We start from the raw sequence: 16,977 nt of genomic DNA, 5'->3' as shown, positions 1-16,977 counted from the left end.
TTTGACTCTGAAATTGTGATGGATTTAAGAACTTCTTGTGAATGATTCCCTTCCTCCACTGGTATGGAGAAGGGCAAAGCATACATGCACATTCTCATCCTAGAAGAATTTTATCCATGTCTTTCCAGCAAATCTCCATACAGGGGCTAGAGGTCCTGGAAGCCTTCTCCAGGTAGTTTAAATACTTTATTTCTTCTGCTGTAACACTCAACCCCCTCTTCTGCCATCCCTACTCTTCTTTACATGAATATCCCTAGTATTCTAATCATGCATGTTATAGATCTGCAAGATAAAGTTGTCACTTATTTAGATTCTTAACAATTAAAATTAGAGTTTAGATACTATTAATTAGTATTTGTATTATAATTAATATGTTATATTAATTAGTACCATTTAAATTACATATAATTTTCAATTTTTTCTGCAATAATAGTGTCTTCTGAGCTTGTCTTCTTATCAAGAAAATACTGTTTTTAAAAAGCTGTATGATTGAAGGAATCAAAGGTCAGAATCTCTGCAGGGTTCATAATTTCACAACTACAATTTCCAATTATGTTTTTGTAAAATGCAAGCCTGTTTTCTCTGAATGTTAAATTCTAGGCACACTTCATCTTTTTAAAGAACATTTTTAAGGTGTATGTATTGTTGGGTTAATTCAATGAGTGGATCATTGAATTATGTATCATCATTAGGGCAATATATATCTTTCATCCACTTTGTTTTTCCAAGATGGATAGCTAGGCTGATCTCTTTTGAGTCCTTGAGGATCTTATTAAAGAATGCTGTTTTGTTTCACAGCTTGATATAATCAATAAGGATTATATCTGTAAGAAATAACTAAAAAATATGCTTGTGATGAGGAATGCTCTTGGCCTTTGGACAGGATATTGCTCCAGATATTTTTGGTGAAGATGCCTCCATCCTTTGTAATTTGCTTTATACTAATGCAGAATGGAACATGCAATACACCTATCTCTATGCTCAAATTTATCATTTCAATAACTAGGTGGAAAGAAATTTAATAGGAGTATGCCTTCAAGCAAGACTGCATTATTGCTACTAAATCAATTGCTTTAGTGAACAAAAAGGAATCATGATAGGATTTTATATTCATTATATCCCTCAAATATGTACAAGTGCAGATGGGATTTGTTGCAGAGAATCATATATAAAATCCTGCCTGCTCTTTTATGTCCACATTATTAATAGAGATCACTCTCATAAATATTTTATTTCTAAAATATAGATTTCTCCTTATAGCATTTCCTGAATCCCTCAATTTCAAACTTCATTCAAGTACCATTACTTAAATTCATGGTATTTTCAACCCTAAATAAAGCTACATTTACAGTTAGTTATGTAGCATGAATGTAAAGTATATAGTTGATAATATAATTCTCATGTTTTAGGTTAAGGCCGTAGCTACGTCTACTTAGTTTTCTCTATATTGAGAGCACTAAAAATCGCTGAAGAAAAATTAAATGAATTCTCATGAAACAGACTTTTGCTTTACACATATTTTTATACAGAACTGGGTAATTAATTTTAGGACATGAAAATCTATGAAACAAAGAAAAATACAATACTGTCTTCAGACCTCAATTAATTTTATAAATACTGGTAACATGGTAACAAAGTAACAAAAATGAGTTTAGATCAACTATAAATACCAATTTAGCTGTTGATGTTTCAGTTATGAGCTCCTTATCCAGAGAGCTAAAGGAATGAATCATATCAATATAAATATCCCAGCACAAGGAAACCTGCAGACAAGGAAGTTGCATCTCCATGGAAGGTATTGGATGATCACAGGTTCTCATAGCAGAGTCAAACAGAAGATCTGGTCTCATTATGAATAAAAATTACAGATGACCCCAAGGGCAAATGGGGAGATTTATGATGGGTGTTTGCAGCATATTACAAGATGAAACAATCTATTATCTAGAAAAGTATGATTTAAAAATCTTGGACCAGATGAACACCCTCAGGTACCTACAGAATAGAAAAGGATCTAGTTGAAAGCCTCCCGTCACTGGATAAATCGTATATGGAGGACTAATAGGAGCATATCATTGTAAATAATGCTGTAACTCATTTTTGATATGTACCCCTAGAATTCATAGATCTATTGAAATATTAAATATATATGTGTGACATAATATTTTTAGGTGCCAATTAGTAAAAATAAGGAATTACAGTTAGTATGAATAATGTAGCCCGTGAAACAAGTCTTTTATACTTAAATTAGCATTATTTAATACTACAAGTATTAAATAATACTGTATTTATGTAAACAATGACAACTTGTCCAAGCCCAATATAATGAAAATTTGAATGTGATCATCTCACAAAAATTCATTGCTTACAATCATCTAGACCTAATTTATGTTCCCTTATTTAATATTCATTTCCAAAATTAAAAAAATAATATAATTTATCATAAAAATCCAACAATTTAGAACCTTGAAGAAAAATGTACAAAAAAGCAGAGGATTTTTCTCATAAAGTGAATTCTTAAAATGCGTTCATTTTGGATATTGCAAAAACGTTTAACTGTAACAATAATTTTATTATTTTCTTTTTTTTTTAATTTTCAATCATTCATATTTTTCCTTCTCACCTTCCCCACACATTGAAATGAAATATAGAATCTCTATATCAAATAAGCAAAGATATGCAAAGCATATTCTCACATTTGATTTACATATTCCTGAGATGTTCACCATTCTTCCTAGTCTTCAAATTAAGATTTTATTATTCACAACATTTCATAGAACTTTTAGAATGATGAGTACAAATTTCTAGATTGTAAATATAACTGGTAGGCTCAATGGAACATTTAATGTGAACCTGTCTTTAGTATTATAATGTTACTGAAAACAATAACATATTTCCCCATTTCATTTCTGAAACAAATCTCCTAAACCCTCCAGAAAATTTAATGGGAAAGGAATTCAACTACTTAGCCATAACCAATTGTCTTTTCAGAAACTGTAATCTAAACAACACTGTCAAATAATTTTATACTACACATAAAGAACATTAGTAATAAAACAGTAATGATAAACATCTCAGATTGGACAAACCAACAATATAGTAATAAAATTATTTCTGGATCATGAATATGCTAAGGGCAACAACAGATGAATTACCATATGTAACTAGCAAAAGAATATAAAATTTAGATTGTAGGAAGGGTTAATAAAGGTTTATGTACGGACCTTATTATCTAGGATAGATTTTGATATGTACCAATTCATCTTACCATAAGGATGTATAATAGATGAAATAATTATTAAAACTCAAATTAAAAAGAAGAAAATTAAATAGAAAAGAAGAATGTTTTCCAAATAACGAACATAAGTGAACATAGTTTATACTTAACTGCCAAGTACAATCACAGATTCTGATCAAGGCAGTCACTTAATTATGGTAAAAGAAAAAATTAATGACAAGATTAATAGATTTCCACAGCTATAGTGGGGAACAATATATCTGCATGTGTTTTCTTTTTCTGTACTATCAGATGAAAATATAAATTATTTGTTTTAATGTTCCAGTATAAGAAAGTACAGAACTGAGGGTTAGAAATGAAGTTTTTAAAGTTTAACCCAATTTAACAAGTTTCAAAATCTGGTATAGTAAATATTAATGTCAAAATATGAAAAATTATATTTTATAATTTAGATAGCATGGACAAATTTAGCCTTGCTTTCAGAAAATGTAAAACTAGAATGTTTCTTTAAGTGGCTTTTTCATTATATAAAAATACTGTATAAATATATTATAATCCATATTTACAAGAATCTTACTTCTCATTGAACTAAGAATCTACTTGAAAAATAGCTAATGAATATCTAAGAGAGAGAGAGGGGAAAAATGAGACCAAAGTTGATTAATAGGTAGAATAAGAAAGAAAGGAGCAAAAGTTAGAAAACGTATAGTGAGTATACTTTAGATAATGAAGTATATTTCAATGGAGCATATAGAACTTGATTTTTTTAAAATATTGGTGGGAATCTAAGATTTAAATAGCACAGGGAACTCCTGATGAGAAAATTCCTTTTGCTGAATGATTCCAGGAACTGCAATGCAACTAAAAGTTTCAGAGAGTTGCCTTGAGCTTTGAAATGTTCAGTGATTTGCCCAATATCACATAAGTGTTTCAAAGAGACTTGAAATGAAATCTTCCTGAAGTTATTCTTGGCTACAGTCTTAGTCCTCTATCCACTACCATATTTTATCAAGTAAATTTTATACCCCAAACTTCTCTTAGACATTGCAAATTTTTGTGAGATCAGGGGAGGCACATATATGAAATATATTTTCATATTGCCTTAAGAAAAATAAAGTATAATCTGATAACTAATTATGTGTTATACTATGTGGCACTATAATAAAGCAATGGAACTAAAGTAAGGAAGACAGTATATATCTGGCTTCCCATAGTTATTCCTATGTAATCCTGGGAAAATTGCTTAACTGATCTCTACCTTAGTTTCCTCATTTGCAAAGTGTTTTGCAAATATTAAAGTTCTTTATATATAATAGTTATCAATATTATTATTATATTATATTAATATATTAACATAGCTGTTAATGTGTGTGTGTTTGTGTTTGCATAGAGAGAAAAAAGGAGGGAGGAGGTAGAAAAGAAAAGGAAGACAGAAAGAAAAAATAATTTAAAATGAAGTAAAAAAGTTTTTGAAAATATGCTACTTGGTAAATATATAACTTTTAAAAAATAAAACTCCATTTAGAATGCTGTAGATATTTTGTAATGTCCATGTGCATAGGAGCAATTAGTTTTCAATATAAAAATTTTAAATGATATATCAAAATTGCAAGTCTTTAGTCAACCTGGCTAAGTATTAAATATATAAAATTAAACGGATGAGAAGAAACACAATTAGACAGCTGGCTTGATCTAATAAGAGGTTCTACGTATACCCCAACATCATCTAACTTTCCATACCTGAGAAAAAATGAGCTTTGAAGCCCTTCTTAGAAACGGTGTTGTCAGATTTGAATTCAATCCTCATGTTGTTGAATTGGGAAGTGATCACTTCTGGTACTTCTGCCCCACAAAATTTGCCATGTAATTTTGAGTCTGAGGACAATCCACTTCGGATCTCCACAAAATCGTATTTACAAACCTGTGGCAGGGGCAAAAAATCTTCATTTCAATCAATTTCAAAGCATTTCAGAACATAAATATAAGAGCCTTCAGCTTAGGGACTTTTTGGTTTTTGTCTATTTCCAGGATCTTGCTTATCCCAGTTTTATCCCACTACTAAATTCTACTGAGTGGCAATTGCTTAATAAATACTTTTATCTTTTTATCCAATGGGACTGACATTTATAACTTTATCAATCTATAGTGTTTTCTGCCTATCTTTGCCATAAAAAGTTGTAGGCTGACAGCTAAAGGAAGAAATCATATGATTATGGGATCGTGGATAGAATAGACTAACCTTGGATGTCATCTATTCCACCCCTCTCATTTTGTAATTAAGGAAATCAAGGACCAGAGAATGTATGACTTGCTGTTGTATAAAATGCAGATTGGAGTCAAGAAGACCTGAGTTCAAATCATTCTTCAGCTATATACTGGTTGCTTGACTATGAGCAAGTCATTAGGTCATTTAAATTTCTCTCACCTATTCCTTCATCTATAAAACAGAAGAAATAATATCACCTATCTCACAACTGTTGTGGGGATCAAATGAGTGTGTGTGTGTGTGTGTGTGTATTTTATATATACACACATGTATATGTTATATGTGTATGTAAATGTTTGAGGATATGTATGCATATTTATTATATACATATATGTATTACATGTGTGCACATGTATATTTGCAGCTATATATGCATATTTATTACATATGCATACATGTGTATGAGCATATTGTGTATATTCACACGTATGTCTATATAAGTACATATATATTGTGTGTGCATGTATATTTTGTGTATACACACATAATACATATGCATACATAGGTATACATGCCCTTGTGTGCAAGTGTATTTGTGTATTTCACACATGCATAAATCCTTCCATATAGTATGTATGTATTATGCATATGAATGTGCATGTAAAGACATGCATTTGTTTATACATCTACAGTGTGTATATATATAATATATATTCATATTATGTGTGCATCATGTGTGTATATTTGCACGTGCACACAAATATGTTGTGTACATGTGTGTATATGGATGTTATTGTGTGTGTGCCCACATGCATGTTATACTGTATGTGTGCATGTATTTATATGCATGTACATGCTATGTGTATGTATTTGTGTGTACACAAATATATATGTGTGTGTATATATGTATGTATGTATATGTATGTACATATCTGAGTGAAGAGTAAATTGCACATCTCAAAGCACTATATAAATGTCAACTAAATAAGTGCTAGCTAAGTGGTAAGAAGTAAAAGTCAGAAAAAGAAAGGGAGAAAATAGATATTCTAAAGAGCTATACATGTTTAAAGGAATTACAGTAGAATTAATATCTTATGTAGTTTTCAATTTAAAAGTAGCAAGCATGGAAGAGAGTAAAAATAAGATGCTTTCCCTCAAATAATTCAAATCCAATTCTTATAATCATATTCTTCAAAAAATCCAATAAAATACTTTTAACTTGAAATTTACATTAAATTCTTGTCCTCTGAATAAATTGGTGGAATGTCTTATTGTCCTCTGTTAACTGTACATTTAGCTACATAAATAAAGAGGGGCTGTATTTCAGAGTAATAGGGGGAGATTTCTATTCAGACTACCAATTTTTGCTTTATATGTAGTGTTCTAAATTTACATGGAAGAAGTTAAGTGAATGTAAGTTATCCTTTTTTTTTAAATTAAGTTTATACAAATGATTTTGATCCATTACCAAAGTTAATCTACTTACTGTACGTTTTGAATTCCACACTGAGTATGAATAACACCCTTGACCAATACATATAACTAAACCCTGAAGCATGGCTCTTGTGATGCTAATATGGTGATTAATAAAAAAATGCCCTCAGAGAAAAAGTATTTTTTCTATTTGATATCACTGCATTTATTTTTTAACAAAGAGGGAATGCAAGATCAAGCAAAGATACACATATAAGAAAGCACACTTTGCTAAAAACAAAATCAGCTTGTTTCATTTTAAAAATGATCTAGAACAACCATTTAGTACTGGGTCCTCTTTTTGGTAAGGAAAATGAAAAATAAAAATGATGAAGTTTTAACTTTCGTCTGAAATTATACAAGCCAAGTTTTGCCTAGGACAGATTTAATTTATAGCCAAGTTATGAAATTCTGAAAATACACAGTATTCAGTTACAACTTTCTACACAGTAACCCCATTATAATTTAAGGAATTCTGGGATATGTTACAAGTCTAGCAAAGCACCTTTTTTATGAAAAAAAAAAAAACTCCTCCTCCTCCTAATAACATAATATTTTTTAGTACCTAACTTCATTTCTGTATTAAACATTCTGCCTTAAGTACTCCCTCTCGTAAAACTTCTAAGTTCCTTTGATTCACGTATCACTGACAAAATAAAAATGTCAGTCACTTAGTGTAAATAGAATTCGTTAAAAAATTGTCATTCAGGTGAAGATTTCATCAAATTACAGTATTGGTTGTGAAAACACCACTTTTAAACTAATCAAAATTTTGAGCATATGAATGGTTTTGTTGCAATTAGCATACTTTTTCATTTCATTTCACTTTTCATTTCAATGAGGTCTCCCAAAATCTGTGGGGAAAGACAACATGAATTTTTACAAAGATTTCTGGATTTGAAGTTTGAGGTCACATGTTTGAATCTCAGTTATTTCACTTACAATTTAGAAAACTGTAAGTAGGCCTTTCTGGACCTCAGTTTCCTCCATTGTAAATGGAATGGTTAAATTAAATTAGCCCCATCACTTTTATTTCTAGATCTCTGATCCTACTATCAGAGAGAATATGGGCAAGAATTACACAGAACCTAAGAGCTTAGGTATGTTGAGATCTTCATTGATAACCCATCAGCATACTGAAGAGAACAATTAATTTTTCAAGAGTTAAATACTCTGAGACATTGTTCCTGTGAAAACATTAATCATAGCAAAATGTTTCACATTGGTAGAGTAGGATTCTATAAATTTATCAGAGAACAGTATTTAAACAACCCTAAGGAAAAAGCATGTGCCAATCTGTTATTTTTTTCTTTTCAAATTTATTTAATTTTTAATTTATGGAATAAAACAAAAATTTCCATACTGTGATATAATTGAATAAATCAGCAACAAAAAGTCAAGATGCTAAGGAACATGCAAAGTAGATAGAAGAAGGAAAAGAAGTAAAAGGAGGAGAAAGGAATGAAGAGTAGGCAAATAAAGAAAGAGAGAAAAGAAAAGTTTCCAGGATCATAAGTTATAAGATACTAACAACCATAATTGTCTTAGTTGTCATTTGGTGGCAACCACTATCCTATATTACTCACATTTAGCACATCAACTATATGTCATTGTATTGAAATGCTTGGATAAGACTAGTATTTTAGAATAAATGGAATAGAAAGGAATTGAAATAGAATAGAGGAAGCAATGAAGAAAACTTTTTTTTTAAGTAATGCACATATTCCTTTTTCTGCACTCTGGCCTTTTTTTTGTTTCAATGCTCAGAGAAAGTTGAAAATGAATCTGTATGTGTTTCAATGTTTTCATTTCTAGGACATTTCTATGAGATCTCTAGGGCTACAGAAGGTTTGCATGCTTTTAAATATTTTTTTGCTGTTTCACTCCCATGCATAATCATTTTCAAAAAGAATCATTTTTTTCAATTGTATAAGTCAATCAAAAAGCATTTGTTCAGTGCCAACACACTGAAGCACACAAAGACAAAGGGGGGGAAAAAGTCCGTTTCAAGGAGCTTATGTTCTTATCCAGAAGATCCCAATATGTAAATAACTAGGTATATACAGAACATGTTCAGAATAAGTAGAAAGTAATTCACTGGTATTAGAATACTGAGTGTTTCCTATTGGGAAATAGGTGATTCAAGAATAACTGTTGGATCTTCAACGAAACACAAGTATTAATGCACACAAAAAGGCACTAACTTTACCTTCACATCTTAACCATGGACTGTACAACACCAATGTGACACATTTCTTGCTTAGAAGAATTGTACATCTACCCAATTAAAAATATAACAATTTCCCTAAATGCATGTTTTCATTCTGAGCAAACCAATGTCATTTTGTTATTTTTTTCGTAGAAAAATACTAATGTAGTGAATCTAAGCCCATATATTACATAGTTATTTAATAAACAAAAAGCCTGTAACTTAAGCATTGTAAGAAAAATGCTGCATCTGGGTAAATGAAAATTGCCCAGAAACCATTTAAAAACCATTCAGCCAATGTTAATAAAATCCATAAACAATGACAGAAATAGTCTATAGAGCAGCAGGCTCTAGTCATTTCTGTTATTTTAAACACAAATAATTTTGGTGTTTCCAAAGATCATAGTTCTAGGCTAGAAGTAACTTCAGAACTCAATAGTCTCATTTTGCAATTGAGAAAATTGAGACCCAGATAAGTTAAATGATCAGTCCAATACCATAGAGCAGTAAACAGCAAAGCCATCATTTCTATCTCACATCTCTGACTCATTTTTCCTTTTTCAAACTATCTTCAGAAATCCATTGAATGAGATGGGGAAATCATCACATAATCTTTACTTACTTCATTGCCCTCTAGTTCAAAAAATTCAAATTTCATAGAAATTCGGTACTGGGTTGGAGCCACCACCTGCCAAATGCAGTTTTTATTGGGTGGGTATTCTTTGGGCCAGCCTGGTGTAGTTATGGTGCCATTGAGCTTTGTCAGAAGTCCTCCACAAGCAGCTGAAGCAGAAGAAAGATAAAAATAGAAAGATTTTTATTTTCCTAAATACTCTTGGAAACCCACTGTAAGAGCTTTTATCTAACGTACTGATTACATCCCCTCACTGAAAATGGATACCCTACCTCCCAATGACTGGCAGTATTTGTGTCAATAGAGTCAAAGTATGAGCCAGATGAGGAATTATCTTGCAATCATTTTTCTTATATTATGTGCATTTTATATATGGTGGCAGCATTTTCCTAATTAAAATGTAAACTTTTTGAGATGGGACAACTTCATTTTTGTATCTCTAATACATAGCCTAGCATGAGGCATAAAGTAAGCATTTAATAATGCTTAATGCTTCTGTTGATTTTTAATTCTAGATAATGGCAGTCCATATTCTCTGCCTATTTTTCTTGATCAAAGGACCCATGGTTGGATCTCACATTAATCCACCTGAGGGTAAAGTTAATCCAATTTGTCCCATATGTGCACCAGAGCTATTGTGCTTGGAGAGTGTCCTGCGTGGCCCTCTTCAACAACAACCAGATCAGTTCCAATAGAGCAGTAATGAACTGAACCAGCTACACCCAGGGAAAGAATTCTGGGAGATGACTATGAACCACTACATAGAATTCCCAATCCCTCTATTTTTGTCTGCCTGCATTTTTGATTTCATGCACAGGCAGTTGCACACTATTTCAAAGTCTGACTCTTTTTGTACAGTAAAATATCTGTTTGGACATGTATATATATATTGTATTTAACTTATACTTTAACATATTTAACATGTATTGGTCAACCTGCCATCTGGGGGATGGGGTCGGGGGAAGGAGGGAAAAAGTTGGAATAAAAGGATTTGCAACTGTCAAAAAAAATAAAAATTAAAAAAAAATGTCCTGGCTGGTACTGTGGTAATATGGGGAGTTAACACATGACTTCCCGGTTCCACAGTACGCTGATCCACAACAATGATAAAAAGTAAAGGTCCTCCTACCAAAAGAATTGCATTGTAAAACAGTCAGGGCTAATTTATAAGTACTCCTGAAGTCAAGCAAGTTTGGAGAGTTCATTCCCTGCTGTCACACATCTAGCAAATTATACAAAATGTGATTTTGGTCCAGTAGGACTTATTTGTTTTGGAAATGAGCACATACCTTCACAACTCCTTTTATCAGGTCCAAGCTCATAGCCAGGTTCACAAGCACACTGGTAACTTCCCAAAGTATTAACACATCGCTGTTCACACCCTCCATTGTCAGGTTTTGCACATTCATCTTCCTCTATGGACAAAAGGGAGAATAATAAAATAAGCCATTATAATCTCTTTCATTTCTGATGAGCTTGTCTTGAAAATGTTTTATAAAAATGTATTTATATATACAAATATATCCAAATGTATATAAACATTCATGTGTAAACAAAGTATCATGTATTTACATATGTGTATACATATGTATCATCATTCTAATATTAAAATATATTCTATAGAATTAAATGTATCCATTTAAAACTAGAATTTAGGAAATCAACTCTTTCATCTAAAGCAACTGACAGCTGCAGCCTTGCTTTATAATCTCTTTGGGGATGGCCCATAGGAATTTAGGTGTCAGGAAACAATGTTGCATAAGTACAAAAAGAATGAGTGGGAATCCATAACAGTATCACTTCAAGGGCACTTTATCTGTGATACACAGGGAATGAATCTATGTTGTTCTGAATTCATACTCAAAAACACATTAGTTGAATCACTCAAATCCTAGATTTTGATCTAATTTATACTAAAAAAGAACAACAAGCGCCAACAAAAAAAATTACAGACTATAGTATTTCTGAATGTTAATTGCATATTCAGAATATGTGTTCTAACTTGTTTTTTTAAATTATTAGTAGCAAGGATAAATAGAATATATTCAAACAGATCTAATTTCTCTCTTTAAACTTCATATTAAATCTTTCTATAACAGTTGAAGATGAAATATATTCCAGAAAACAATGGCAACATTTCCATTTTTCTCCTAAAGTTCTATTTACCAGAGGAATTTCCATACAAAAGCGTATATAACAATCTACATATAAATGAAAATACAGTAATGAAAATGATAAATAAGGAAAATTTAAACATCATCCTTTGGAAAAAGACAAGTTTTTCAAATATCTATCAATATATTTGTGAAGTGAAAAAAATGAATCAAATTTTTCCTTATTCTAAATGCACATGTTGAATTATAATGTCTATTAAAGAAACACTAAATTTTTGTACTTTAGAAGTAAAAAATGCTCTATTCTAAAAAAGACAGTTTACATTTAAGATCAAAATTACCAAATAAAACTTCCATTTCATCTTTGGGGTACAAATGTTAGTTTATTTTACTATGGGGGGAATACATTTTTAAAAGAAAATAAGTGTAGATTATTCAAAAAATAAATGTGCACTTGAACTTATAATAAAGAAAATGTCATTGATTTATCCAGTATAAAAATAATAAAACATTTCAAAGCACAAAAATCAGAAAGCAGCTAAACTGACATTTAGCTATAAAAGTAAAAGTAAATTCTCGAGAGTTTTCCACAAATAAAAGGGCTTTTATATCCAAAAGAATTTGTGCATTAAATACTAAGTTCCTAGTATATCCTACATGACACTCATCTCTCTGAAGTGGTTTAAGATAAGGGCTAGCCTGGAAACCCAGGGAATGACTAGAGGTGTGGTAGACTATCCCCACTTCTTAAATTTATTAAGATTTCTCTGTATAAAAAAGAAAAAGAAGTTAACAGGCATTATATGCCCATTATAAAAACATAAATGCCACCATTTTGCTAATGCTGTATTCCATCACAACCATTTTGAATATGCAGAAATATTACCCATTCAGAAACTGCTCCTTAACTCAATATGAAGTATCAGATCACCATTCCTGGAAAACAAGAGAGGAAGGAAGGAAGGAAGGAAGGAAGGAAGAAGGAAGGAAGGAAGGAAGGAAGGAAGGAAGGAAGAAAGGAAGGAAAGAAGAAAGGGAGGGAGGGAGGGAGAAAGGAAGGAAAGGATGAAAAAGAAGAAGGGATAGAGGAAGGAGGGGAGAGAGAGGAAAGGATGGAGAGAGGAAGGGAGGGAAGGAAGGAGAGAGGGAGAGGGAGAAGAAGGGAGGGAGGAAGGAAGGGAGAGATGAAAGAAGAGAAGGAAGAAGGAAGAAAGGGAGGAAGGAAGGGGGAGGGAGGGAAAAAGGAAGGGATGGAGAAAGGAAGGGCTGGAAGAAGGAAAGGCTAGAGGAAGGGAGGGAGGGAGAGAAGAAAAAGATGAAAACAAAAATAAATTATTCCCAATTAAAAATAATTTTGATGTGTACCTTTAAAAAAATTAGCAGCAAACCCAGCTTTGTTAACAGTTCCATCTGAAACAAACTTCATCCACAATGTATTAGAAGTCGACCTGATATCTTCTGGTTTATCATAGCCACAAAAATGGCCAATCAAAGGACTATTTTCACTGGAGCCATCTCGAATTTCCAGGTAGTCATAAGCACAGCTGTCATGTCTTTCAATCTGCAACAGGGAAAGTTGATGGTGTCTTTTTTACAAAATGTATGGACCTTTCCTAGAGAATAGAATTTCTATGAAAATGATGAAGAATAACTTTCAATGTCACAGTAACATACGCACAGTTTATGCACATGGACACATATATGAGTATGAAAGATTATGTATATCCATATATGTGAATATGTATATATATTCTTATTTCACTCTTTTTACAGTATTGATAAGTTGCACACATGACTGAAAAAATTATGGTATTCAGAATTCCTTTCCATTTTGCAAACAGAAAAAATGATCTCTTATCTACTGCTCTCCAATAGATGGGCACATTTAAGAGATGAGTAGGTCTCAATGGTCTACCCCTCCCCCCCTAAAAAAAAAAAAAAAAAAAAAAAACAAGATCAATCGTTGTATGAAACTGAATATTTTTCTTTTCTTTTTTAATTTGATATAAGAGTTGGAAATGATGGTAGTCATCATTTTAAATTTGTTTTAAAACTTGTGAAGAGCCAAAATAACTTATTTAAAATATTATAATTGGCTATAAAATAGTATTGTAATGATTGGTTTTATTTCTATTCAAGAAAATGTTGGAAACAAATTCCTTAACCGGCACTATTTTATGCAATCTATCTACCTCTGGAAAGAAAGTCTGATAATGCGGAATTATATCCCTCTTGAGATTATGAAACACTTGACTACTAACTGGCTTGGTTAAAATTGAACTACTGTATTATATGACCACCAGTGGTCCTTTCAATGACTATGGTTAACAAGGCTTCAATTTATACTAATTTTATTTTATTTTCCTATAGGTCAGAGAAACTTGACAGATTATTTTTAGAGAAAAAAATGAAAATACCAAGTCTGATTCTTAACCCATGAAGTTTATAAGCTCTGTATATTTTCTTAAATAGCCTTATATCTTTACTCCTTACTCATTCTCTTGGTGACAAATTTTGATAATACTCAATGGCAAACTAATTTGAACGGGGAATTACTGTTTGCTTTTTTTGACTTTTAAAAGGACTCTACTGAATTTTTCCCCTATAGAAACAGAAAGAGTTCAATGATTTTAAAAGTCAACATTTTTTATAAAACTAAATTGGGAAATTATTAGGCATATCACTGTTCCCAAACCATGAGTGGGTAGGGAAGGGAATAAACATTTATATAGTGCCCACTATCTGCCAGCACTGTACTAAGTCCTTTGAAAAAATATTATCTTATATTTATAACAATTCCTCAAGATACATGCTACTAGTATCCTCATTTTATAGAAAACTGAAACAAGTTGAATAACTTTACAGGATCATATAGCTAGTAAGATTCTAAGAATGAATTTTAACTCAGATCTTTCCACTGTATCACCAGCTGTCAGTGAAGCATAAGAAAATGTTAACCATCTTTGCTATATAATATTTTATGTATCCTGTTATTAAATTGATAAATTACAATGTCTTAGTTATGCTATATGTCAATTATTATACATTAACTATAAACTCACTTAATGAGTGATATGAATTTTAAGAGGACATGAATTTTAAGAAAGATAATTTCTTTATATTTAGAAAAAGGCACAACACATTTTCCCTTAGATCTCAAAATTTGTTCATTTAGTAATGTAAGGGGGCAAATAGGTAACACAACGGAAAGGATGCTGGAACTGGAGTCAGGAAGACATCTTTCTGAGTTCAAATCTGGCCTCAGAAATTAGTTGTTTCTGAAAAAATAACTTAGATTTATTCAATCTTTTACTTTCCTAAGACATTGCATATAAATGCTAAGGATAGAAATTGAAGCCTACATTTCAATGGGAAGTTCATGAGTTTTCACATAAGAAAGTACTTGAAATATATTTCTTAAATGACCTGAATGAATGAATCAGTAAACGAAACCAAAAGATTATACCCAGACCAGGCGAAACCAAGGATAAAAATAACAGTCTGAACAACAGCTAACATTTCCTTCTCTTTTGTTGTTAATTAATTTTACAGGTATATGTCACTTTATAGAATCAACCCATTCCCATATAATTATGTGTATATCAAATAAAAATTCAGATTTCCTTTAATCTGATTGATTTTCATTTTCAGTGGCTCTTAGACCTTGACATTTAAATCCTTCCTTCCATACCCCTGAGATTCAGCCTCTCAAGTAGTTAAAGATCAGTAAATCAGCAATCCTGTCAAATTAATCCACCACACAGTATAATCCTGGAAGAAATATCTACGGAAAACCTTTCCATTTCTGAACAAAGAGTTAGCAGATAAATTCAGATTCATATCCTTATGTCATATTTTTTAGTCCATTGTGCTTTCTACCACTTAATGCTATACTTTCAATCAAGCCCTATTTCATCTGTCATCTGCAAGAATAGCTATTTTATAACAAATTACAGAAAACATCAAATGATTCTTAGTACTATTTACAGACCTTATCTTAGTTGTATACATTATGGATATGTATGGATATATATTTAAAAAGAAGAATCAACATATCTTGAAACAATATTCCAGCTAGAAGATGAAATAGTATTAGCTAGCAGAAATGTGAGTGGTTTAGTAAGTGCTATAAGTACAAATGAGCTCACATACACACACATACATACAACACACACACTCACTATTAGAAGTGGGATGATGTCTAGGGAGCAAACCAAGCTAGATGTTATATCTGTGCATATGTATAAGCATATTAATCTCTCCTAGAAGAGTTGAGTTATTTTCATGAAAGTTTACTGTAGAACTTCAACTGATATTTGAAAAAGCTACAATAAATTTTATCTCAAATTTCAGCTATCACCTTGACTTTAAATTGTCCAGTAGTTTCTATTCAATACATAAATACATTATTTGTGCTCATTACTAAATTATATATATATGAACATTAATATATATTATAATATAAAATATTAGTTGGTTACTAAATATTTATTATGAGCGAAGTATTGGACTGGGTATTAGAAACACAAAATGAAATCAACAGTTCTTGCTTTTAAAGAGCATATTATCAAATAATAGGAAGTGATGAAAGTAAATAACTATAATATTATGAAATGATTAAATTCAGAGCACAGATAGTATAAATTATGAAATGAGAGATTTAAGGAGAAAAGGTTACCTATTAAGGTAGGGAAAAGCAAGGAAAGATAAGAAATGGGAAGAGATCAGGGAAGACTTCATGTAGGGAAACAAATTAGTAAATAGACACAGTAGGACAATCTATTCCATACAAAGGACCTGGGCTCAGCCAACATTTTCACATTAATGACACAACATTAAGGCATAAAATGTCTGTTAGATTAAAAAATATTAATCTTCCACAATATCAGTGTAAACAAAACCATAATTCATTCACCCAGTGATCCTTTTTCTCTCTGGCACTTCATCCATTCATAAAATGATGACAGAATGAATTATATATAGTATATATATATATATATATATGTGTGTGTGTGTGTGTGTGTGTGTGTGTGTATACACATTCACACATGTGAATTCTTCACAAAGACTATTCTTAAGTTAACAGGAAATGTTTAAAGGACTTAA

At 31.3% G+C, this 16,977-nt stretch overlaps 1 protein-coding gene across 1 annotated transcript in view; it reads right to left on the bottom strand.

The window, feature by feature from the left end:
- LOC127541412 (tolloid-like protein 1) overlaps nt 1-16,977 on the bottom strand; it is a 74,136-nt gene that overhangs the window by 52,133 nt on the left and 5,026 nt on the right. The window contains exons 2-5 of the mRNA XM_051966692.1: nt 13,237-13,432; nt 11,047-11,172; nt 9,746-9,906; nt 4,976-5,156 (exon numbers count right to left, since the gene is read on the bottom strand). Coding sequence (XP_051822652.1) covers nt 4,976-5,156; nt 9,746-9,906; nt 11,047-11,172; nt 13,237-13,432 — 664 coding nt within the window. The remainder of the gene's footprint in view (nt 1-4,975; nt 5,157-9,745; nt 9,907-11,046; nt 11,173-13,236; nt 13,433-16,977) is intronic.

Source organism: Antechinus flavipes, chromosome 6 (genome assembly GCF_016432865.1).
Source record: "Antechinus flavipes isolate AdamAnt ecotype Samford, QLD, Australia chromosome 6, AdamAnt_v2, whole genome shotgun sequence".
Classification (NCBI taxonomy): Eukaryota; Metazoa; Chordata; class Mammalia; order Dasyuromorphia; family Dasyuridae; genus Antechinus; species Antechinus flavipes.
The sequence above is the reverse complement of the archived record's forward strand: the minus strand, read 5'-3'. Positions and strand labels throughout refer to the sequence as shown.